This window comes from Saccopteryx leptura, chromosome 4 (genome assembly GCF_036850995.1).
Source record: "Saccopteryx leptura isolate mSacLep1 chromosome 4, mSacLep1_pri_phased_curated, whole genome shotgun sequence".
Lineage (NCBI taxonomy): Eukaryota > Metazoa > Chordata > Mammalia > Chiroptera > Emballonuridae > Saccopteryx > Saccopteryx leptura.
Genome location: NC_089506.1, coordinates 47,687,092 through 47,713,375, shown reverse-complemented (window position 1 = coordinate 47,713,375; position 26,284 = coordinate 47,687,092). Strand labels below are relative to the sequence as shown.

Genomic DNA, 26,284 nt, shown 5'->3' with positions numbered 1-26,284 from the left:
GTTTTATGAAACAGGTTGAATACCATAGGGTACAACTGGAAAAAGCTTTACTTTTCTCCCAACACTGCCTTCTAGTATGTCCTGGCTTACTTCCTGACCACTTGGGGAGATCCCAAAGCCTTTTAGATCAGTCTCATTCTAAAAAGTCCACCCCCTTTTACATCCAACCTCAGCTGTCATAACTTTATACAAGGATCTCATCCCCAGCAGCTCAGCCTGAAGGTGGTTCCCACCATTCTCAGTGCCCAGGGCCAATGCTCCAACCAATGTAGCCACTGGTAGTGGAGGGGAAGAGGGAAAGACGGGGGAGAGGAAGGGAGAGAGGAGATGGTTGCTGCTCTTGTGTGCCCTAATGGTGAATTGAACCTCAGATGTCTATGCACCAGGCCAACGCTCTAACCACTGAGTAACCTGCCAGGGCCTCAACAAGCTATCTTTTCATGGTAATTGTCTCTTGATCTGTGACATTACTGTATTTCAACTTTTCCATTAACACACTATATTTTAAAACACTCTCCAGTATGAGGATGCCCCATTGTGCCATTCCTAGTCTATCTAGGTGATTCTCAGCTTTCACTCTCAGAAACACAACCACAGCCTCTTTCAGTAGCTCCCCAGCACATAGCTCTTTGCAATAGGGTTCCATGAAGACGGCTCAGATCAGGTGGCCTTAAGCAGTAATGACTTGGCCCTCTGAGAACTTCAGATAACCCTATCTGCCAGATAGTGAAGAGCTGCTTACCTACAAGAGTTTCTCTTCTTGCCTTGCCAACCTCTGATATCAACTATTCCTCTTGGGGGACCTTACTTGGTTGGCATAGGAAGCACCTTTTTCCATGAAATGGGAGAAGAAATGCCACAGCACTCTGTTGAGTTCATTTACTTCATAAAGTTATCTTTGAGAGTAGTGTTTTCTTTTGGATAATTTTTGAGTAACTTCTGCTGGGATTGCCTAGTGGCTCTTTTAAAGATATAATAATGCTTTATCTCCTATGAACCTTAGCTTTGAGGTTTTAGCCAAAATTCTAAAAGAGTAGGAAAAAAAAATCTCATTTGATGTACTGATTTAAATACATTATTTATGGTATAATAATGAGTTTTCACCTCACAAAAAATAAATGGTTTATGTTTCTTTAATATTTTATTTTAATGTAATTTCCTACTTAGCAATGAGATGAAGATAGTCCTATGTGTTATATATATATACTTCTATATGCTTTAAGAAGCCACACATACAAAATTAATTAATTTTTTTCATAACTCTTTGGTGTTTAAAAGCTAAAAACAATATAAATTATATTGAATTGTTTATAAAAGTGAATTTTATTTTAGAGAAATGCCAAAGCAGTAACAATGAGTCCTAAGGGTACAAATGGGTGAAGTGTTATTCTGTTTAAAGAGTTTGACATTTAGTAGAGAATATCAATTGTGACAAAAGCAGAGTGGTTGCTGTGGCTCATTCATCATTCTAAGAGGTAAATGAAATAAAAGGAAAACAGGCAATGATTTAAAAGGACAAATGCACTTGACAGAACGTTCTGTTCATTAACCAAGCAGACTGCAGACTGGGACATTCCTTTCAAGGTCATTAGTAAAATGGATGAGAAAGAAGGTACAAGGTACTTCCAGCTTTGATGTCAATGCTTTGAAAACTCATTTTCAAGAAAGATAAATTTTAAAGAGACAGTTAGATACAATCAATTGTGTTACTGATCATTCTTTCCTAGTGTTTCAATAAGGAAAATCCTTCCATGTCAATGGGTTTTAAAGTTAAAATAGCTTTATGATTCTGGTAGGCTTCTCTGCAACTGTTACGAGGGCATCAGATCCTTCCTTAATGATACAAACTCAGGATCCGTTTAATTTTCATTTGACTAAAATATTAAAAACTTAAAATTAATTTTAAAAAATTAAATTAAAATTTGTTTAAAAATATAATTGGAAAACTTTTTTTACATCTCATTAATTTTAAAGCCACGTGAATCCAGATACAAACTTTAAAAATATTAGATTATGCTACAGTGATATTTCATTAGTTCAGTGAAACATGGACTCAGTATAACCCTTGCTCTCATATTTACTGTAGTTTTGCATCCTTTTGTAATTCAGTGCTTTGCCTTCAAATTTTATTAAATCTCTATCAGAGTTACTCTTAGTTTCATGCCATAGTATAGCGATTTAAAAACTTATACGTACTGACAGAGTATGGAGTATTCTCAGGGATTTTTTCTAATATCTTACCAAACACGGGGCACCCAAAATCCAGGTTTTTTCTCTCCAGGTCTTAATTTTAAATTTAGGTTCTTGGACACACTCACATTAATTCTGAATATGCCATTGCAATCTTCCTAAAATAGAAAAAAAGAGATGAGGGAAGGGAGTCTAGTCAGAAAATAAACTCAGAAAAGACAAAAGATAAGAAACACATTTTACAGAGAATGACAAAGGTCTTTATTGGACAACAGTGATGTGGGCAGCTTACCAGTAAATAGTAACAAAGACTGCAGAGATGAGTGATGAAATCTGATGCTGAAAATATTAGTAAGTGGGCAAAGATTTGAATAAACATTCCTCCAAGGAAGATATCTAAATGGCCAATGAGCACCTGAAAAGATGCTCAGCAGCATTAGTCATCAGGGAAATGAAAATCAAAACCACAATGGGATACCACTAACACCTCTAAGAAGGCTATAATCAAAAAAATTAACAAGCTTTGATGAGGATTTGCAGAATTGAAATGCTCATACTAGAACCTTTCTAGACTGCTGGTAGGAAAGGAAAACAGTGCAGCCCCTTTGGAAAATAGTGTGGCAGTTTCTCAAATGAACTAACAAAGAGTTACCACAAGACCTAGAAATTTTACTCCTAAAGTATCTATCTACTCAAGAAAAAAAACAAAAACAAAAACAGAGAAACTTATACACAAATCAAATGTTTATATCACTATTATTATAAATAGCATTATTTATAATAGTCAAAAGGATGAAAAATCCACATGTCCATCAATAGACACATTAAAAAATGTGGTATATTCACACAATTGAATATTTTTCAGCCATAGATAGGAGTGAAATACTGAATATGTTACAACATGAATGAACCTTGAAAATATTATGCTAACTTTAAAGAGCTAGCCATCAGAGACTATATATACACAATTCCATTCAAATAATAGTGTAAAACAAGGAACTTTATAGATACATAGAGTAGTTAGTGCTTTTTAGGGACAAAAGTGTCAGGGAGATAAGGTTTTAAGGGGTGATAGTTAAAAGTCACAGTGTTTATAATAGTAATAAAAATGTTCAAAAGTTCACTGGGTGATAGTTGTACAACTCTGAATTGGCTAAAACCCATAGAATTGTACACTCAAAGGGGATGAATTGTGTCATATGTGAATTATGCTCAATAAAACTACTTAAAATGAATTCTAAAAAGAAAACATTAGTGAGAAGTTTTTGACTCATTTTCTGTCTATTCTTCACTTTGTTATCTTTGCTTCTTTGATTATGATTGTCATATTTGAACCTAAATCTATTTTCTGGATTCAAAGTGCATACACTTGAATAGTTCAACAGAACTTCAAATTTTAACCTGTTAAAATCACCTTCAACTTTAACACATGTATCCTCCTGACTTCCTTATTTCTGTCTGTGGATTAGCATCCTGCCAACACCCCAACATCAAGATCTCAGAGTTGTTTGTGGCTTTTCCCTGTTCACATGGTCTGTGCCTCCATTCTTATTTCAACTTGTTTAATACCAATTATCACATCTGTTTAGATTACCAAAAAGTTCTTTAACATCAAAACCTTATACAAATAATACATGTTAAATTTATAAAGCATAGATAAACTTACCTATAACTAGGCAAAGGCAAACATAATAACATTTTGGTATATAACCTTTCAGTCTGTTTTCCTAATGCATATGAGTTGTACAGATTTTAGTCTTTCATTGCTTACTTTTTCAGTTAAAATATATTCCAATTATCTTTGCTACATATTCATCTACAAAGTTATTTTAAATGGCTGCGCTGTGGTATATCCTATGTCTATAATAGGCGTGGCCTTATTGACCCTTACAATTTGTTTTTCTGAGCCCTCCAGAGCCCACCTTTGATTGGGTGAGGCAGCCTGGTGTCCTGGTTTGAAGCATGGACTATGGTGTCAAGCTGTCTGGACATGGATCTCAGCTTCTTTACTTATTGTGGAATGACCTTGGACAAGTCATTGAAACTCTGTATTTCTGTTTATTTCTTCAGAAGAATGTGGGTAACAATGGTAGTTCTTGGGACAATACCTTATATCTGTACTTGGTGAGCACTGACAAGGGTCTGATTCCTTTTCCTATAAACCTTTGATGACTTCTCATTTGTCATCAAAGAAATTCCAACCCCCTTAGACTGGCATTCCAGGTCCCTGAGGATCTCTTCCTAAACTACACTTCTGGTCTTGTTTTTAGTTCATTTTGACATGGAAGTGAAGTAACACTTTATTGGGGGTGGGGTTAGGCTCTTTATGTAAGTAAACTAGTTTAATCTTTATAATATCACTGTATGAGAAGCATTATAAAGGAGGAAACAGGTTCAGAGGGATTCAGTGATCAGAACAAGTCACCATACCTACTATCTTCATTCTGTTTCTTCTGTTTGGAAGGGGCTTTCCCGCTAAGTCTCCCTCCTTAAAGCCTTCTCAGCACAGCTCCCCCAGGTGGAAGCGCTATTTCCCATACTTGAAGGACTGCACATTATTTTCACTTCTCACGTGCCCTTTCAAATTCTGACTTCATGTTACAGTTGCTTAAAGATGAAACACACATTCTGATTGAACAGAAAATGTTGCAAAGCAGGAACAGTGACTTACACATTTTTCCAGTCCTCATTTCATTGATTATGGTGCTTCGTACATAACTGATATGTAATAACTAACCTTTCAAATAGTATCCTCAGAGTTTGTTTATAGGGCTTTGGTCACTAAGTGCGGGGCTCCAATCTCTATCTAAAGTGATGTCAAGATTTCTGCTGTCTGGTTTTAAGAAAAGTAGTTGAGGGTGGGAACGCTCAGACAGACCAAGAAAATAACATGTTCTCCCAACTGGAAAACATGGCACCAAACAGCTCAAGTTTTGTTATCTTTAAACATCAGCTGTGTTATTCAAATGCAGGGTTATCAATTTCCCCTTTTCCTCTTTGTCTCTTCTTTTTGAAAGAAGGTGACGGAAGACTATATGACTTTGGGTGATGGGTATGCAACATAATCAAATGTCAAAATAACCTGGAGATGTTTTCTCTGAACCTATGTACCCTGATTGATTAATGTCACCCCATTGAAATTAACTTAAAAAATAAAATAAAATATTAAGAATTAATTAAAAAAAGGAAAAAAAAGAGAAAGACCAAGTGAAATTTTGAGGTAGACCCGATGTTCCCTTCATCCACATGGTTTTTCTGGCCTTGGCCTCCTATATCAGGACTAGAAAAAAACTTGTTCTGATGTAAAGACACAGACCATATCTTACTATACCAATTTCCTTTCAATTACTCTGCCTGATGTTGATGCTTTCTATTATGGCTGAGTTTTCTTAGGCTTTCCTCATGAGCCTACTGCTGGGTCTACATTTCTCTGGGAAAGGATAAAAGCATCTTGATGTCTGTGGGTTTGCCCATTCACTGTGTGCTCTCTGTCTCCAATCCAAGTCATCAGTCTTTTCTTTAGCTTGGACTGGGATGAATAGATAACACAAAATCACGATGTTCTTAGACTATTATTAATATACTGAGTCATCAAGATTCCCATTAAGCTTCATCCTGAAAGGTTGCTATTATCTTTCTGGTGTCTATTCAGTGTGGATCTAAAATAACCCTTCTTTCCTTATGCAAGCTTGCGGACTGATGAATCAGTTTCTTATAATTTCCTTCGTTTGCTAATTTGGTACACCATAACCTCTAAATCATATTCTTTGTTATATCTTCTCAGGTTTATCAATGCTCCTCTGGGGAGGGAAGTTAAAGGAACCAGTGACGTAGATGTCCCTTACGAAACAACATAAGGTCTGCCCAGCTTAAGTACATATGTCTCTTCTGTTCCCCACTTCCTGAAATCCTCATTACTGATTTAACAAATAGTGCATACTGACTACACAAAAATGTCATCTGTATTTAGAGAGCTAATAATTTTCATATTTGGAAGCCTGAAGATGTAGTAATTTTAAAATTGATATAAAAATCTATACTAGATAACCACAGTTGCTGGAAATACAGAAATACGTGTGGTAGTTCAGCTCTACTAATTCTTTTGGAAAAATGCATTTTAATGAACTCAGGGCATTATTTTACCTGTATAAATGAAAAAACACTTTTGCTAGTTTATACATCAGCAGTACCTGGTTTATTTCATTAATCTATTCAGAATATAGGGCAGAATCCTAAAAGAATGACACACTTGGATAGAGTAGCAGAGACTGGCAATTATTAGCCAATCTCTGTCCCATTTTCCCTCACAGAATACAACACTAAACTAGATATTTCAGCCTCCCTTCCAGTCTTGTGAGGCCGTGTTCCTTCCAGTGGAATGTGGGTTAAAGTGAGGTATGTCGCTTCTAAGTTTGGCCCACAGCCTTCTCAGATAGAGGTGGCTCTCTGTGCTTATGTGCCAGCTAAACAGAGAAGAATCTGACAACAGCAAAGGGTAACACAAACCAGAAGGAACTCAGAGTGCCTGAGAGGTCCAGAGGTGAATTTAACAGTGGGCACGCTGGTCAGTGCCCGGGGCCCCGACTACTGAAGGGCCTTGCAAACCCCCAACTTTATACTTTTTTCTAATGACACCAAGTTTGGTTTCATATGTGCAATTTTAACATTAATAGTACATAATACTTTTTGTTTATTTAAAAATATGGTTAACATGTATTTTTATTTTCCCCGTCTCTCTTTTTTGTAAGGAGCCCAATATTTTCTTCTGTGCCCGGTGCCTCAACCAACCTTAAACTGCCTCTCAGAGGTCATTTGAAAGCAAAGCTGTTCACCTTACCCAAGATGCAATACGTATTTCATTATGTTCAACTACTAAAATTTTGGGATTGTTCCAGCAGTTAGCCTTCTCTTACTGACACTGACTAAAATAAAAAGCAGTAGCAGAAGTCCTCAAGCTTGAGTCTTTGCTAGCTGTCTCAATGGGGAAGCTTCTGGCCAGCTAAGAGCTAATGCAAAGCCTTGACTCCCTAATGGGGGCAGTGCTGGAGTGGAAAAGGATTATAAAAGGGCATGAAAGTCAAATTTTTCCTTTTCTATTTTTTTTTTGGGGGGGGGCTATTTGTTGACATGAATCTCATGTGACAATAGAGGCAGGATTAAGTTCGGGAAGATCCAAAGAGTAAGTTTCTGAGGTTCGAAAGCTGGAACCTTGGGTGAGTATGCAGATGATGTCACACAGTAGATTGACACTGGAATAAGAGGGAAAAGGAGAAGTCCCTGAGGTGTGCTTTTAATCTTACAAAGCTTCGTTAGTCAGAAGAAATAGCACATGCTTTAAGCAGAAGGAGTTCATGGGAAGAGAATTCTTAAGTTTTGCGAAGGATTTCTCAAAGTCACTTTAGCACAAGGGATGGTAAACTACCTTAATTTTTTTTTTAAAGTAAACTTTTTTTATTTATTTTTTTAATTCATTTTAGAAAGGAGAGAGAGGAGAGAGAGAGAGAGAGAGAAGGGGGGAGGAGCAGGAAGCATCAACTCCCATATGTGCCTTGACCAGGCAAATCCAGGGTTTCGAACCGGCGACCTCAGCATTTCCAGGTTGACGCTTTATCCACTGCGCCACCACAGGTCAGGCAATTTTTATCCCAAAAGATAGAAACGAGTATCTTACCCTTCTAATAATGTTGGGATCATTGCACTTTGCTAGTTTTCCAGCAAAAAGCTGAACTCCAAAGCTTGCAAAAACAAGCATTAATGTCAGCAAAAGAATGGAGACCTGAAAGAAATGAGTGAGATATCAAATCTCTTGGTAAAATATTAAACAGTAGGTTTGGTTTACCCAGTGATATGAACAGGACTTTTCTGATACTACTGTGTGAAATTCATGATCTTTTGATGATATCTTTTAACTTCTCCACCATAGGTCATTCAATTAGCCTAACCGTAATGTTAAAAGAAAAAAAATTAACAATGGGTTTTGAATTTTTAGAATAAAAGCATGACTTTCATGTAAGAAAATGGGCTAAGGTCCTTTTCTGATTTTAAAGTAAACACTTTGATCTAGTTTATTGAATGGAACCGAAGAAAAATGTTTAAATAATTATATTCTCCCCATTTTCTCCAAGTGGATTCATATCTCCACTTGCAGGGCATAAATTAGAGGGAAGTGGCTTCGTTTTCTTATGAACATGATGAGGGCGTATGAATGTGCGACTCACAGATGATTTGACGGAACTCAGTTTTAAAAGAAGCCAAAGTGTTAATTGCCTCATGCTCCCTCTGCTGGATGACTGCTTTGGTCTCCACAGAGAAAAGTGGCAAAGGGTAAAATACTGAACACACTATTGATCTGCACTGGCTGGATACCTTAAAATATACCTGAAATATACTAAAATTACACAGAATCTTCCTCAGAAGCAAGGCACAAGAAGATTCTCTTCGAAAACCTATCACGGGTTAAAGGTATGTATACATTAGCCATCAGACGATATTCTGTTTTCCTTCCATTCTACCCGTGCGAAAGCCACCATTTCACGGCCTTATTGCAAGGAAAATATGAAACTTTAAACACATCTTTTAAAAAGTGTTAGCAACTCTATGTCTATAGTAACATTCTAACCTGTCTTTAAACTACCTTACAATCAACTGCAACTATAGCTGTTCCCTCACCATAGGTGTGTTTCTGGAAAGTGATACATAAAACAGGCTCATGTAAATTAATTCACATTTTCCATGCACAAGTTGAACTCAAGAGTAATGAATAAAACCCTTTGATCACCCCTTTGTAAGGCAAAGATCCTTCTGTAACAGATTGTGAGCAATGAGCCTCTTACTTGTCATTTTATCTGCAGCTCTGTTCTTAGAAGACCCTAAATCAATGTTTGCTCAACCAAAAAGAAAGTTTGGAAGTATTCATTATTGGACATTTGGATTTTTTAAATTAGGGTCTAGTTGTATGTTCTTTTTTCTTTTTCTTTTAGTTCATTTTATGTTAACATTCTAAAGATCAGAGACAAATTGTATTGTTATATGCTTTAAGGGACATAGTAAGTGTGGTTATGAGCCCAAATGTGTTAATTCCTAATATCATGTATGAACTTAATGGTGCTGAATATTCTTATCCTGAATTTCCAGATGGACCTGGAGCTAAAACCCAGAGTTGATATTAGGATCAAGAGTAAAGAATGGAAGTGTCAGCAAATACTCTGTCTTTGCATTCTTCTTGCATCATCATTTCCAGAGTGCTTCTATTTAGCTTTAAAAAGAGTTTGCTGAATTACATATACAATAAGTCAGAAGCAATCAGGGGTAAAGCTTTTGAATATGTGTTGTGCTTTGTTAGTGCCTTTATAATCCTCTGGCCAAAAATGAGAATTGTAGACTTAACCTTGACAAGCGAGACTTACTGTCTCCTCTCATTAGCTACAGTACAGAGTTGGACTGCACGCACTGGAAGCCAAGGTACCTGTAACATACCAAAAAGATTTCCTTGAAGCCGCTGAAAAGCTCTCGAACAACTTTCCTCATCTGCGGCACCAGTTTGAATATCCGCAGAGGTCTCAGGCAGCGCAGGACCATGAGGAGCTGAGCTCCCGATTCAGCAGGCACATTTTGAGGCATCCAACAAAGAAATATCAGGCTCACCTAGGGGGGAAGCATTTATACATTTGCTGAAATTTATACAATTTTCTTCTAGCTACATTTTCTGAGAGTCCATTGACCACACCTTTCCCTTTGCAGAGACCACGTATTACGTGGGACAAACATTCGCCAGGTGACTGTGCAGCCCCATGGGAAAGTCATCAGGTATATGCAGGAATAAAACAGGGCGCACATCCCGTGTGTCCACCAGTGCACTCTGCCCCTTTTCCCAGCCCCCTGGAAGCTCCACGGGTGTCAGCATGATTGAAATTCCTTTGATCAAAGATACTAAACCTCATGCTTGACCCGATACTCACAATTTTATTAACAATATAAACATGTTACAGTTAATCTTCACAGTTCTCTTTGCTGTGTTGAAAAAAAGCATTGAATTTTCTGCCTGCTTGGACATAGAGGAAAAAAATGAAATTTCTTTGAGTTGCTTCCTGTGGTTTCCCAAATTAGTTTAACCAAACAGTTGAATGGTCTTTCCTAGCCAGACATTTTGTTGCCTTAGAATTGGGAGAAAGGTCCAACCCTAGCACTTTAGTTCGCTTTTAGCAGTAAGGGGCTCATCAATCAATCATATAATGTAGATTTTTTTTCTTGTATTTTTAGTATAGCAGCCACAAGAATTGGGATGGGGGCAAGCTAGATTTGCTATTTTAGACCTTATTAATGTACATCTACTGTACACTTGAAAGTAGATGATATATTTTAATTATACCCATGAATATTTTAATACATTTAATTTAGATTTTTATATGCATGCCTCTTATTTGGCTATAAAAGACTGACTTTATTTAAGAACTCAGTTTTGGCATTTAAACCTTCATGACACATATATCTTACTCTTGTACCAAGAAAAGCAGGAGGTTTTACAAATTCATTACATTTTACATTTAGGCAATAATCAAAGACTTACAAGATATATAAATATGTCCATTACTCCACCAAAGTCCCTGATGACAGCAGTTGGAGTGAAAAATAAGCCATCTGCCATAATCTTCAGATTAAGCTCAATGCTCATGAATATCACAAACACATACTCAGCAATCTGAAACGAGCAAACAGCAGTTTGATCATAATGAACAGAAAAATTGCAGGTCAGTGTTTTTCCTGGGAGATGCGAGCTGAGATTTAGCAGCAATACCTGCAAGGTAGGTGCATGCATGACTCTTCGAAAGGGGGATTCAAACATCATGGAAATGCAGGAGCAGATGGTTACGATGATCATGACCCAGTCCAGGTAAGTCACCAATCCCAACAAATCACTGCCAAAGACACAGCAGAACTGAGAAACACAAACGCTCCAGTAAAGACGGCTAAAAGTAAAAGAGGCTTCTGTGATTCTAATAACAGGCGTCGTTAATTTTCTTTTTTTTTTCTTTTTTTCTTTTTTATGAATCACCAATTGTCTATTCTATGGCACAAGATAGCGAGAAAATAAAGAAATTTTAATATTTTTATGCAACATAAACTAGGACACGGAAACTTCACATGCACATGAAAAACAAAGTTGGTAAAGCTTACTAAAGTTGATGGTACTTTGTATTTTTCACAGCTCCTGTGACAGGGTCTGTTTTAGATCTGGAAGAGAGAATAAACATATAAACTTCTGCAACAGACCGAGGGTGTCATAACTTAGCAACACGTTATTTATAAACATCTCTTCTACCTAAAATCTCTTTTTCATCCTTTATAATATATGTTAACCGTATGTGACTTTGAAAAGCAGAGAACATTAGATAAAAGAAAGTTCAGAAGAGCTTGCAGTTGATATTTATGAAAGTCAAGTTTTATATTTCTCAAAATATTTAATTTTAGATTTGGTGGTTCCATTCCACAATTTCTGACATGGATATTACAAAATTAAATTTTGACTTCCCTTTAAAAACACTCAGTTAAAATCTTTACCTTAGCAGGGGATTTGAGGATGTTCTTCAGAATTATGTAATTAAATATCTACCAGGTCAGTAGAGCCCTTCACCCTATATTTTACTGTGATCTTGTGGAGTAATGTAGTATATAGAATTTCTGGGGGAGGGTGTGTCTAACTTTTTCTTTCAGGGAACAAGTCTTCAGGGATGCTCCCGATGTGTTTGCATGTGTGCTTCCGATTACAACACAGTTACCCTCGATCCATTCAGCTGCTTTTCTAACAAGGGGAATTACACCACACTAAATGGAGTGGAGAATTAATAATTAGATGTTAACATGAAGGAAGCCAACAGGACAATTCCAGATAAAAAACGCACTTTGGAACTGATCAAATCAACTCTAAATTGCCAACTTTGTGAAATTTACCTATTGAAAACTTAGTGAAGTTTTTAATGATTATTACTCAGGTGCTGGAAACTGGAAAGGTTTTTCTAAAACAGCAGGAAGAACAATGGACTGGCAGTCAGAGAGAGCTATGCACTAGCCAGTGTCCTTGAGCAAAGCTCTTAGCCTCTGACCGAAATGCCCTCCTCTGTTGGAGGAGGGGGGATATGAATGACACTACATGGTTGCTGAGGTCTCCTCCAGTGCTGAGCTGTTATAATAGTGTGTTAATTTCATATAGCTGCCATACTACAGTACCACCGTCTGGGTGGCTGATACAACGGAAACTTATTTTTATACAGATCTGGAGGCTACAAGTTCAAGATGAAGGTGTAAGCAGGGTTGGTTCCTTCTGAGGGCTGAGAGAAAGATCTGTCTCAGGCCTCTCTCCTTAGCTTGTGGAAGGCCATCCTCTCCCTGTGTTTTCACATGTCTGTGTCCAAATTTCCTCTTCTTATAAGGACACCAGTCATATTGACTTAGAGCCCACTCTAATGACCTCATTTTAATTTAATTACTTCTTTAGAGTACCTACCTCTGTTACATTCTGAGGTAGTGGGGGTTAGCACTTCAACATATATTTTTTTGTGTGGGGGGGGACACAATTCAGCTCATAACAGATAGTGAATATCGAATACTACTGATTATTAATTTACTTAAATGATAACATCAGGGAAGGCCCAACTACAGATGGGAAAGTATTTGTACTTCCTTCAGGACTCTTAATGTTTTCCGGATATTGACTTAAAATTATGCATTGCAAAAATTCCATTTCCTCCACTGGCTGCCTGTTAAAATTGGCTCGAGTCATCACAGATGCAGCGTTCTCCTGACTGACCACACCGACAGCCTCTTGCACATTTCTGTGGGTGGGAATAGAAACACTGGCCAGCGGGTTTTCCTCTCAGAACAGTTGGTAATGGAAACACTAGTCAACTTTGTTTCTACTTTACATTATTCTGGAAAAAAAAACCAATTGGGGTATTTTCATCACAAAGAAATGACAAGTTGAAAAGAAGGTGCGTGCAATGACCTTCATTCACCTTGTCAATCAATCCCCCTTTGCTTCAGTATTTCCAAAATAAACAAGGAGTTAATAACTCTGATGCAAACGTATTGGGCGACAGTTACAATGAACAAATTAAAATGGCTGCTAAGTGCTTTCTAAACGTGAGTTTTATATAAATGTAAACTACTGGCAACCTTTGTTTGTTTTCCACCTGCTTGGCCGCTCAGCAAATAGGAGCAGCATGATTAATTAGCCCACAGTTTATTTTGTGACCCCATTAGGATTACATGTTCCTTCTTCCTGGTGTGACAAACCCCCTGCTGTTTGTGCGGCTCAAGCCAAACACCTGGCTGAAATTGAGTGTACTTACGCATTGAAGCGTGCCCTGACCACCACCCGGCAGAAGTTTCTGAACCTGTGCTCCCGTCCCACTATGAACAGCGGCTTATCGAAGTACGGATGGTTCTCTCGAAGTTCTTCTTCTTGCACTTTCCTTGAAGGGGACATTTATGGGAGAGTACGGTTAAGGGAGGGCGTGCCGTTCCAAAATGAGAAAACATCGTAGCACCCTGTACCTTTTCATTTCTGCTTGCTCCTTCTTTTCTTGGATCATCTTTATTTCACTGTCTTCTCTTTGTGCATTTCTGTATCTCACGGTATTGGAATGCTAGAAACAAAAGAGGCATATCAAAATGGATAATATTTTTGAACAACCCTCCCAAATGATCATTTAAAAAAATGGAAATAAATATCTTTATTTTATATATACTTTAATAGCTATGGTCATCCTAGCAAGGGTGTGTGTGTATGTGTGTGTTTTACTCCAAAGACATTTTTTTTCCAATAAAAACATTTATTGAGAGCAAATTATGCGTCAGGTACTGTTCTAGTGCTGGGGATACAACAAAAGGGACAAAATAAACAGGACATGATCCCTGATCTTGTGGGACTAATGCTCTAGTCAGGGAGGAAAGACCAAAATTAAATCAAAATAAATAAGAATGTTAGAAAAGATTTAGCACTCTGGTAAAACACACACACACACACACACACACACACACACACACACACAAAACAAAGGGGAATAAAGAGTGCTAGAGGCCTCCAGGTCAGAGCAGGCCTCAGTAAGAGCACGACTAGAAGGATGTGGGCCACTGGAGTTTTGTAGAACTATGTTCGTCCAGAGGAGTGAATGGGTCTGCACATGGAACAGCAAGGATGCCAGTGTGGGAGAGCAAGACCAGAGCAGCAGGCGAGGCCGGAGGGCTGTGTGTACGGAGGGTGTGGTGCAGATCATGCAGGACTTTCACTCTGTGGGAGCCACTGAACAATGCAGAGCCATTGTTCAAATACCTTGATACATTTTATAGAAAGTAGTCCCTAGATTGAATTGTCTGTCTCTTCTGTCATTTGGAATAAGTGAAAAAGATGAAACTCCCTATTTCAACTTGCTTCTTTTATGGAAGAAAAAACATTAAGAAAGACTTCTTATAAAATTAGCAGATCCCCATGAACTTCTGCTATGGAGAAGACAGGAGACGGTTTTTATTATACATTGATGTAGACAATATAACAAAATATCTTTGAAGACGAAATAAACCTCTGCAATTGAGATAATTCAAACAGAATCTTTTGTTTATATTTAACTACACATTTAAAGCCATGTTCTATTTGATTTTTGCACTGTGCATTTTTATTGAATTACATTAAAGGCAAGTTCTTTGAACTAGTGTCGCCTCTGAATTTTTACCTGGAAATTTTCTCCATGCACTATGGCTGGTCACAAATTACAGGAAGTACACAAGCCATGTGTTGGATCAGATCACAACTCCATGTTGATAATATGGTGGATCATATCAGACAGCGCCCCTACTTAAAAAATCACCGAGGTAACACATGTTTGTGCTAATTAGAACCGTGTACCTTGGGTAATGGCAATGCCAGGTTCTCATCACCAGCTTCTTCTATTCTCAATTTTACCTGCAACACTTAGTAATGAGAGTTTACTCTAACAGTTTCTTGAAGGCAGATAAAGTATGATGAAAAGTTCCAAAAACTCTTAAGAAATAAGAGGTGAGTGGTAGAAAAAACAAAAACAAAAAACTGTCAGGCTTTGCTAACTTTCTCTTGCTAGATCTCTTTTCTCAAATGACATCCTTAGCTTTGAACATTCGAGACTGTTTTCTCAGCCAAGTTATCCAGACTCAACGCTGATTGTTTAATCCAGGCTTCACTAATGATAATTACTAAATACCGTATTTCCCCATGTATAAGATGCTCCCATGTATAAGATGCACCTTAATTTGGGGACCTGAAATTTGAAAAAAAAATGTATTGTATAAAGTTATTGAATTCAAGTTTAATTCATCATAAAATTCATACTACTCCTCATCACTGTCAAAACTCCCATCCACTAATTTGTCCTCATCTGTGTCTGATGACAAATCTCTGTCTTTATATAAATATATTGCCTCGTCCTCAGTTCCATCTATAGCATTTGAAATGCCACAACCATTGTATAAGACGCAACCAGTTTTTAGACCCCAAATTTTTCAAAAAAGGGTGCGTCTTACACATGGGGAAGTATGGTATGTGTTTTGCACTTCTGACGATAATCTTTCTTAGCATGGCAGAGTTAGTTGCTGGTGAGTCTAACCCAGAAGTTAGACGATGCCTCCTCGGGTGTCCCTGGATTTTCCTGTGGTCCCCTCCTCCACTGCATCCGGGACTCTAGGCTCACACAGAGGAGTGTGCACTGCCCATTCTCTAACATTCCTTGCTCCAAAATCTCCACCTTCCTTTCCTTCACACTATTTTATTTTTCTTTCTTTCTTTCTTTCTTTCTTTCTTTTTTTGTATTTTTCTGAAGCTGGAAACTGGGAGGCAGTCAGACAGACTTCCGCATGCGCCCTACCGGGATCTACCCGGCACGCCCACCAGGGGGCGATGCTCTGCCCATCCGGGGTGTCGCTCTGTCACGACCAGAGCCATTCTAGCACCTGGGGCAGAGGCCAACGAGCCATCCCCAGCGCCCGGGCCATCTCCGCTCCAATGGAGCCTTGGCTGCAGGAGGGGAAGAGAGAGACAGAGAGGAAGGAGAGGAGGAGGGGTGGAGAAGCAGATGGGTGCCTCTCTTGTGTGCCCTGGCCGGGAATTGAACCCGGGACTTCTGCACACCAGGCCGACGCTCTACCACTGAGCCAACCGGCCAGGGCCTATTTTTCTTTATAGTACAGAGTCAGCCTGTTACAGCAATGAAAGAAAAAAAGAAATCACCCCAAAATTATTATGTATTTGTTTACTTGCTTATCATCTCTATTACTAAACTGTAAGCGCCTGCAGGGCAGAGATGATGTCCTATTTCCTCACTAGTCCTCATCAGTCGGAATAGAATCTGGTATATAATGAACAGTTGATAGATATTTGGGTCAGTAAATAAATAAATGAGTGATCTAGAGCAAAGAAATTATTGGTAAATCCTATGCAGCCTTTGACATAAAAATTCTTGTAGAAATAAAATTTTATTTCCTAGGTTGGAAAGCCCTGTAATAATGTGCATTGGATCTAGATTCTCAAATATTTGGAATTTAGTAAATATTCAAAGTTAAAAATGTGAATCATTCTTATAAAATGCTTTGAATGTCTTTAATTTCAGTCAAATGTAATTGCTATGTCACTTCTGTGTTCCTGTCTCAATGAAGGCATGTGCTTTGTGAACGTCTGGAACTTTCTGTAGTCAACTCACTTTTCTATATCTGGCCAATTAATTTGCTTCCCCAGTCTCTCAATTTCCTCTGGCAGAAAGTCTTAACACGATGTGACCATGTGACAGAATGACCCAGACACCGGAATTGTCTGAACAGTCATTTAAATATATTTCCATAATCATTTTTCCCAAAATCCAAAGCGTTGCTTAGCACTTACGTCTTGAGTCAGAGTTTCAAGAGATTTCCCCCTGCTGATCCTCTGGCTATTTGATCCGTGTCTCAGTGATCTAAAACAACCACAACCAACTAGTCAATGCATCTCAGGACCAAATCCTGACTTAAGCAATACTCATTATTTAAAATAAATAAATAAAACAATGTTTCTTAAATAAAATAAACATTTCTTTTCATAGCAAAAGCTTTAAACTACCCAAATGCCTTTGATCCCATCTAACAAAATTCAGAATTGTTCCTTCTGATCTTAAAAGTGAGAATTTGGCCATCACCAAGGAAAAGACTTTTGAAAGCTCTTTTGAATCTTTGGCTCTGACTATGAATTTCATTATTGTTGCCATCAATGAAGAGAACCCATGACTATCTGCTAACCAGAGCTGTGTAGGGTGAATACTTCTCCTAAAACTCTTTTCCTTAGTTGCTCCGCAGCCTCATCTCTCGGGGGCGTGTTTACCTGCGCTCCTGGCGGATATGATGCTGCACACTGAGAATTGACCTTTCCTTTGCCGGCTGCCCCTCAAAGGATCCACTCAGCATGCGCTGTCGAGTGCAAGCTCTAGGGGAAGAAAAAGGGAGCCCAAGATAAATGTGTGATCTGTATACTTGGGATGAATAATACATAACTGCTCATTACTCTTATTATTTTTAAGGAAATACCAATAATAAGGCAAAATGTAGCACATGACATACAGTCATAAAGGAAAACGGAGCTTTTAGGCTTTGTGTCAAGAACACTTACAAAGCAGAACTGTCATAGCTATAAAGAGGGGTTGGAAAAATACCCCAGAAAGCTCTTGCCCTCACCCACTTGTGTTTTCCCTTCCTGTCACCCTAATAGGAGAGCTTCTACCGGGACTCTGTAAGTATCAGGGCTAGCCTGACCACAGTTAATCAGGATGCAGGTTTTGAATTTAGACAAGGAAGTTTCCAATAAAAGCTTAAGAAGGATTTATCCACCCAGATTCCGGGGATGAAGAAATATAAGTTCCAAAAAGATTTTGCAGAACTCTTAAGAAAATCAGAAAGCATAAAGTTAGATAATGCACAAATTAGCAGTAAAGAGAAGTAACTAAAGCTGAAATTAATACCTAAAGAAACCTCAGTCTAAAGTTTGTGACTTACAAGTAATCAGTCACCATTTTCTTCGCAGCCATAAAACTCTGAAGACTTTTAAAAACATATTCTCATTTTCATAATTGGGTGACTCAGCACCTATGGTGTGAATGATTTTTTTTTTAACAGAGACAGAGAGAGGGTCAGAGAGAGGGATAGACAGGGACAGACAGGAACGGAGAGATGAGAAGCATCAATTATCAGTTTTTTGTTGCGACACCTTAGTTGTTCATTGATTGCCCTCTCATATGTGCCTTGACCGTGGGCCTTCAGCAGACCGAGTAACCCCTTGCTCGACCCAGCAACCTTGGGTCCAAGCTGGTGAGCTTTGCTCAAGCCAGATGAGCTGGCGACCTCGGGGTCTTGAACCTGGGTCCTCGGCATCCCAGTCTGACGCTCTATCCATTGCACCACTGCCTGGTTAGGCGGTGTGAATGATTTGGAGAGAACAAATTTCTTCTCCAGAAAGCTCTCTCCAACTCAAAATGACAGAAATTCCCTTAATGTAGTAGTCAAGTGGAAAGCAAATAACAGGGGTTAAGAGAACCAGAGGCGACATTGTCACCAGTTAGTTGAGTAACCTTTTAGCTCAGTTCCCTTACGGGTAACATAAGGAGAAGGTCTCAATCTCAAAGAAAATTCATAGGCTTAAAATACTATGATTTTATAATATGAAAATCTTATGACACCATATTTGTTCAACACCTGAACACATGTACTACTGTCTTTGGTGCCTTTACATAACAGTTCCATGTTTATATTTCCTGACATGTGACCTAGACTGGTTTTGAATTATATTACTATCTCAGAGTTTAGATCATTGAGAAAAGATCTGTGTCTGCTTAGTATACTTAAAACAGTGGCTTTTATGATACCATGTGTATATTTAAGTACTTAAAAATGCCTTTGATGCTGATAAAGATGATGGTAAATACCTATGAAAAATCATACAAAGTCAATGAATGTAAATGCATTACAGAAAAGAAAGCTTGAATAATCACTGATCTTAGTTTAATAAACAGTATGAACCATTTTGAGATAAAATTCAAGTCAAAATTTTATTGAACAACAAGGCTTTATGATAATGAAATATAGAGATCTTGCTGATTTCCAGGACTACAACGATGTTGCATAGGAAGATACATTTGTAAGTTAGGCTGAGGCGACAAAGGTGTAGCATGATCTTATGATATGGTAAGGACTGTTTATCCAACAATGAACTGAAAATTATGAAGCTATCCTGAGAAGATCTATTTGGACAAGGGTGTTATTCTGACATAGATATAGAGACCCCTGCCACTTGTATAAACTGTCAAGACAACCTGCAGCCACGGTCTTAGTAACTTTTATTTGTTTGTCACAAGACTTTCCCCAAAGTAGTTGAGACCCACATGCCTTACATACAAAACACATACAACTGGATTATAACATAGCCATTTGAGTTGGGTGTCCCGCTAGGTTTGAAGAATGTAACTGGCTGTAAGCTGCCTGTGATGAAGGACTGCTAGTTACTGGGCTAAAGGGGTCTGTGTGCCTGTCTGCATCAAAGCCCAGAGATATGCAAACAGGAGCTTGCCGCAGAGAAAGTAAGGGTTTATTTTTAGGAAGTGGCTCAAACCTGGAGATACAGTGAGCTAATAATGCTCAAAGACCTGGCTCCCTGATGGCTTCTAGGGCATGGGTTATATAGGGGAAAAGTCATTAATCATGGTGACTGAGGGAGTTAGGGTCATGGTCAGGGTCGTGGTCTCTACTGATTGGTTGGTGCTAGGGTAGGGGGTAGCTGATCCATGCAGCTGGTCCTGATGTCAGCCGTGGTATTAATTCATCTGGTTTTGTTGCTTTTCTGGGCCTAGACCTGAAACACAACTGAAGCCTAGATGTTATCTCAAGTTTGACTGAAACTCTGTCTCTGTGGTCAACAGACCTGAGTTTTTGCTCCTATGATTATCTGATGCCAACCAGAACCTCATTGTCCCAAGGGGTCAATGATTAAGGGAGTGATCCTGCAAAGGGTAAGAAGGCAGGTGACTCAGGGTGCTGGATGAGGCCAGTTTGAATCAAAAAGGAGAAAAGGTCATACTAAGAAAATGAACTTTCTGTATGGTTACAGTGTTTGCCCAGCCACCCAGTCTGAGGCTGCCTGGGCATTCTTTCTGGGGAAGAGTTAGCACTGCAACTACTGACTCCAGGGCCTAAAGGATGTCCCAACACTTGGGTCATCATAACACACCCACACCTCTTCAGTGGTGTCTACAGATCCCGCTGAGACCCCTTTCTCTGACTATAAGACAAGCAGGTCTTTGTGGAGACCCCAGGGGGCTATTGGAAAGACTCTCCCCACCCTGTGACATCTCTTCTTCCATCTCGTCCACCAACAGCATGGCTAAAACGATGGTGAGAAACAAGTCCGTTTTCTTCTTTAGCTCAAGGTCACTCCACTCCTTCCCACTGGGTCTAGAGCATTCAGAAAACAGTACTAAAATGGGCTGGAGTTTTGGCTATATATGTGAATCTTTGTTCTTTGTATGATTCAGTTAATTTTGGGGGGCTAGTTTTTAGCTCTACCCTGCAATCAGAAAACCTATGCTAAACCAGGTTGAGAGAGCCACTTAAATGTGTATATGTAAAACAATTTGCTTTAATTTCCTTTCTCTACCACTTTCTTTTGTTTATACCACTGTTTGCTAGTAAAATTTAAATATTTTAAAATTAATTTTTAGATGGGGGGGAGAATTGGAAAGTATCAACTCATAGTAGTTGCTTCTCGGATGTGCCTTGACAGGGCAAGCCCAGGGTTTCAAACGGGTGACCTCATCATTCCAGGCCAATGCTTTATCCACTGTGCCACCACAGATCTGGTTGCTAGTACAATTTAAACTAGATAATAGTGGGAAAAGATAAAGTGCTCAGTAATTCTGAGCCCATTAAACTGTGTAGCTGGTGACTTCAGAGTTCTAGTACAGTGGTCCCCAACCTTTTTTGGGCCAACAGACTGGTTTAATGTCAGAAAGTATTTTCAGGAACCGGCCTTTAGGGTGGGACGAATAAATGTATCACGTGACCGAGACAAGCATCAAGAGTGAGTCTTAGATGGGTGTAACAGAGGGAATCTGGTCATTTAAAAAATAAAACATCATTCAGACTTAAATATAAATAAAATGGAAATAATGTAAGTTATTTATTCTTTCTCTGTGGACCAATACCAAATGGCCCACGGACCGGTACCAGTCCGCGGCTCGGGGGTTGGGGACCATTGTTCTAGTGGAACCAAGCATAAACTTGAGTGACTTCCATTTCCTCACTGAGAGGACCCTGCTAGGATCTTTATTTTCTCTGAACAGAGGCTGCTTTCCCCCCCTTTTCATTTTCTGGGCTCCAAAAGGACCCACGTGATCTGAGCAAAGTAAAGTCAGGCAGATGGGGTCATCTTGACTTGGTGCAAAGATGTTATCTTTGGTGCCTAAGGCTCAACATGGTCCCCTGGGCTAGCCCCACACATCCTAGCACTCCACCTCTGAATCTGGTGCCAAAGTAAAGGCAAGCAGTCTCTGGCTACATTTAGCCATGCTCTTGTTCTCTCTCTTCTTGAATCAAATGCTCTGACACCTCCCTCTCTCTTTGGAGTATCTGCTATGGCTTCTGACCGAAAAAACTCAGTAGATGCTTGTAAGGCCTGTAGTCGCTGCCATACACATGCAGGTTCTCATTGGATTTGGATAGATGGTAAAGAAACAGTGGAGCTAAAAAATGGTGGGCCATTCCTTTATTAAAGTCCCACACCAGCTGATGAGAAAACAGGCAGGGAAAACCTCTTCCCTCTCTTTCAGTGGCTCTCAAAGCCCTGACACATTCTCTGGTTCTACAACCAGGAAAATCTTCTCCTGTCTAGAATCAAAGGCCCCCACAAGCTTCAGTAGAGCTCTCAAAGCCCCTCAGCTCTGGTTCCCCATTTACACACCTTTTCCTCACGGCTTCTTCCTCAGCACCTTGCATTCTCTCTGCTCTCACTCTGCAAACATGGCTTCTTTCTGCCTTTTCTTCTTTCTCCTTTCAAAACTTTCTGGCACAAAAACCTCTCCTCCAGCAAACGTTAGCAATACAATGGCCCTACCCAAGCAGAAAGGTAATTTGCAATTTCACCGACCACATATACCTGGCACTGCCCAGCCCCCAATGCAAACTATAAGGAAGCAAACATAAAAATCATATCTTACAAACTTATTTGACCAACAATGCTCAATAATATTTGTGAAATGAATGAGCCTTGTAATTCTGTGAAGAGCAAGTGTTTTCATTTCTTCTTTGATCACTTCATGCTTATGAAGCATGAAAATAATCATAAACAAAACAGCATGTGTTTGAAATATACTTCTTGGGGGGGTGTTAAATAATCTTAATTTTATCTCACTTATAATAGATGAAATCCTTAGATCATAATAAAAAAAAAGCAGACCTTGTTTCTTGCAAGTAAAACAAATGTATAAACCTTTATCTGTATTCCAGATGAGGGTTGTTAAGGAAGCTTTGTAAACCAACATGGGGCTGAGCTGTAATCTAAAATTTCAATGTCATATAATAAATGGGAGATCTGATCTGTCACTGGGAACATGGTCTCCCTGAGTCATGTCTTACAGCTATCTACTGTCAAGCTGAAATAGTAAATAATGAAGGAATTTGAGATTTTTAAAATAATTAACTGTTAAGGAATATTTTACCAATATTTTAGTAAAAGTAGACCTACTCAAAAGTACTTGAATGTTGAATTATTAATTTGCACTTAATATTTTTCAGTTGAATTTAGATGCCTTTGGTCTCACATAAAGATAAAAGAAATATGTTTTCAGGAAGAAAATTTCATTTATTTTCTGCCTAGAGGAAAAGCAAAGGTAACAGTATTGAAAAGAAAAGCACACTGATCTTCAGGGAAAGTCTTGCTTCTCATAGGGGAGAGACCAACAGAGTCGTGGTATTAAGGTCTTCAACATCTCTATCTCTTCATCGTGACAAGTCCTAGACGGCCAGTTTCCTAGAAACTCCATCTAGTGGCTTAATAATTTTTTTTTTTTTTTTTTTTTGTCTGCTTGCTTGGCTTCTGGAACTGGGAGGCACAAGGTTTCAAGTGTCTGGTGAAAAATAATGAAGTCTTTTGTCTTGTCTGAGTGAGGAAATTCTCCATTATGCAGGCATATGTAATCCCTTTATTCCTGCTCCCTGGAGGAGAATTACAGTGAGGCATTTTCCTTTTCCCAGTTGGGGTTAATGTTATGCCCTCTCTACCTTTGAAAGTAAAACAAGACTAGGACCCCTGATGATGATTCAAATGTGGGAATATTCTTCAGCAAACACACATTCCCAGTTGCAAAAATATTACCCCTGGTTTCTTGCCAAGCCTTTGAAAAAAACATATGAAAGATTGATTTTTTTTTCCTTCTCTGCATTGCCTTTGTGCTGTGGAATTTCAATCACCCCTTACATGACAGCCATATATATATAGATATATAATCTTTTATGGAGGCTGAGGGAAGAGAATCATGTCTTAAGAAATTGTCTCTATTTTTCTTGACACTTATCCATCTAAAATATTTTTAAATTGGCGCAAAGATTATGGTTATACGAGAGATCTTTGGAGCTCTATTAGCCTTTAAACACCACTGGTTGTTTACAGATACGGTAGCAGGGGGTCCTCAGTTTCTTTATTCTCTTTCTCCTTGTCTTCTTTCTTAATGTTCCAGAACAAAGGTGTTGGAAAAGCCTGTGTATTCTGTAATAAAAAAGAGAGATCTATGATTCTTCAAATTATTTGCATTCATTATAGAAAAGTTAGATTATATTATGCCATCTGGTATTAAATATAATTACCACCTAAAGGAATTACAATGTAACTTTGCAGAGCATTAAATTTGAGGGATTTTACTCAAATCTTGAGCTCCACAGGGTAACACATTATAAAATATTATTCGATGTTAGTTAATATAATGTAATCACATCAACAGACAACAGGAAAATAGTACTTCCATGATAATTATGTAAAACTATGGTAGAGCTGTATAAGAAGGTAATAATGAGTATTTCCTGGAATGGGCTCTTACCTGACTCCACTGAAATGACAAAGTGATTGTCCAAAGTAGAGAAAGCAGCAGATACTAACAGGTGAGTTCTTCTGGAGTGGGCTCTTGCTGAGATGAGGAAAAAGCTGCATTTTTATTGTAGTGAATACCCCACTCCTGTGAATCAGCTCAGTCCTGAGTAAATGAATGTGGCTCTTGAATAGCAACAGCATATTAGTTTTTTCTAGTATTGTATTATGAACAGACATGTAAATACATGTTTGGGGCAACTAGAATCTCACTGTAGAATGAAAAAGAAAAGACACCTTTAATGTTTTATCATATATAGGTACTTTAATAAGAAGAAAATTAGGCCCTGGCCAGTTTTCTCAGTGGTAGAGTGTCAGCCTAGCATGTGGATGACCCGGGTTCAAATCCCAGTCAGGGCACACAAGAGAAGTGCCCATCTGCTTCTCCATCCCTTTCCCTCTCGTTTTTTGTCTCTCTATCTTCCCTTCCTGCAGCTATGGCTTTATTGGAGAGAGTTGGCCCCAGGCACTGAGGATGGCTCCATGGTCTCTGCCTTAGGCTCTAATAAGAACTTGGTTGCTGAGCAACAGAGCAGCAGCCCAGATGGACAGAGCATTGCCCTGTAGTGGGCTTGCTGGGTGGGTCCCAGTAGGGCACAGGCGGGAGTCTGTCTCTCTGCCTCCCCTCCTCTCACTGAATTAAAAAAAAAAAAAAAAGAAAATTAACTCACGGGAAAGCTATACCTTTAGTGCATCTATTAAAATTCAGCAAATAAAAAGTCTGAAACACCACACCATTCATTGGAGTTCAATTTTTGTAACCCAACTACTGACTCTGAAAAATGTAAGTTACAACAGAAAGACTAAACTTTTTATTATAATAAAAGTAAAATTTTGTAAATGTTGCATAAGCCACATGAACTAATTTTTCCAAAGATACATAGTTTTCTATGTTACTTATCATTTTACCCTCCAGTGATAAAATAGTAAAAGAAAAACCTTGTTAAAATATCTTCCCACAATTGTTAGGTAAAACTAAATAGTAGTTCTCCCGATCCAGAGCAATGTTATAATCACTTTGGAACTTATCTAATATTAACCTACAGAGCAGATACTAGCTCAGTAAAATATAATGTATTTTGATGACCACAAATCAGGTACTATCTAGGAAAACATCTCAGAATATATTATTTACTATATATGGTGATATGTGCTATCTAGACTTATTGTGGTGATCATTTCATAATATATGTCTCCTCAAATCATCTTGTACACCTAAAGCTAATATAATATTATATATCAACTATTTCTCAATAGAAATATTTAAAAGGTTGAATGAAAGTTTGTTTAAAAAACAATATATATATATAGAGAGAGAGAGAGAAAGAGAGAGAGAAATTTTGCTTTAGTTAAGTTATATTTTGTCACTGAAATTTTTCACTATGTGCAAATGCATATACCCACAGATTTTATCTCCTTAGTTTATTTTTCTCTGAATATGCTTTATTTTCATCTATCAGCTTAGTCTCTCTGTCTCAAAATGGTCGTTCAACTGCTCTACAAGAGTTTTTAAGTGTTATGAAAATCTCAATGAGGAAAACCAACCACTCGGTAGCCTTCATAGTGTTACAGGTAAATATTTATGTTAATATCTAATATTTAGATGAACTATTTAATTAATATGCAATATCTTAACAGTAATGTACCCAACATTAACAATTAGTACTTGATATTTACAATATATTAAAATTAATAAATATATTTAATATGGGGTGTTAATAATTTAATATTTAATTAATATTGGTATATTAATGTTCAACACTCTGCTTTCTTAAAACCCCAAGTTATTCTTGCCAAACGTTGGTTATAAAAAATTGCTGCTCTAGCAGGAGGCTGACCTAAACTCAGCTTCAGGGGTATCTGTCTGCCTCCCTCTCATCTGCAGGGGCACCCAGCACCTTCCTCTCCTTGTACTCCACTGAGCAG

General features: G+C 38.3%; 1 protein-coding gene across 3 annotated transcripts in view; it reads right to left on the bottom strand.

Moving 5' to 3' along the window:
* The window catches only part of NALCN (sodium leak channel, non-selective), a 318,920-nt gene that overhangs the window by 35,126 nt on the left and 257,510 nt on the right, over nucleotides 1-26,284 (bottom strand). For 2 of the 3 annotated variants that reach the window (XM_066380605.1, XM_066380604.1), the window contains exons 19-28: nucleotides 17,561-17,662; nucleotides 17,090-17,159; nucleotides 13,741-13,832; nucleotides 13,536-13,658; nucleotides 11,365-11,421; nucleotides 10,985-11,105; nucleotides 10,757-10,888; nucleotides 9,667-9,834; nucleotides 7,862-7,966; nucleotides 2,242-2,348 (exon numbers count right to left, since the gene is read on the bottom strand). In XM_066380605.1, the coding sequence (XP_066236702.1) occupies nucleotides 2,242-2,348; nucleotides 7,862-7,966; nucleotides 9,667-9,834; nucleotides 10,757-10,888; nucleotides 10,985-11,105; nucleotides 11,365-11,421; nucleotides 13,536-13,658; nucleotides 13,741-13,832; nucleotides 17,090-17,159; nucleotides 17,561-17,662 (1,077 nt within the window). Of the gene's footprint in view, nucleotides 1-2,241; nucleotides 2,349-7,861; nucleotides 7,967-9,666; nucleotides 9,835-10,756; nucleotides 10,889-10,984; nucleotides 11,106-11,364; nucleotides 11,422-13,535; nucleotides 13,659-13,740; nucleotides 13,833-17,089; nucleotides 17,160-17,560; nucleotides 17,663-24,311; nucleotides 24,465-26,284 lie in introns of all 3 variants that reach the window. The other variant, XM_066380606.1, reaches the window with a different exon arrangement.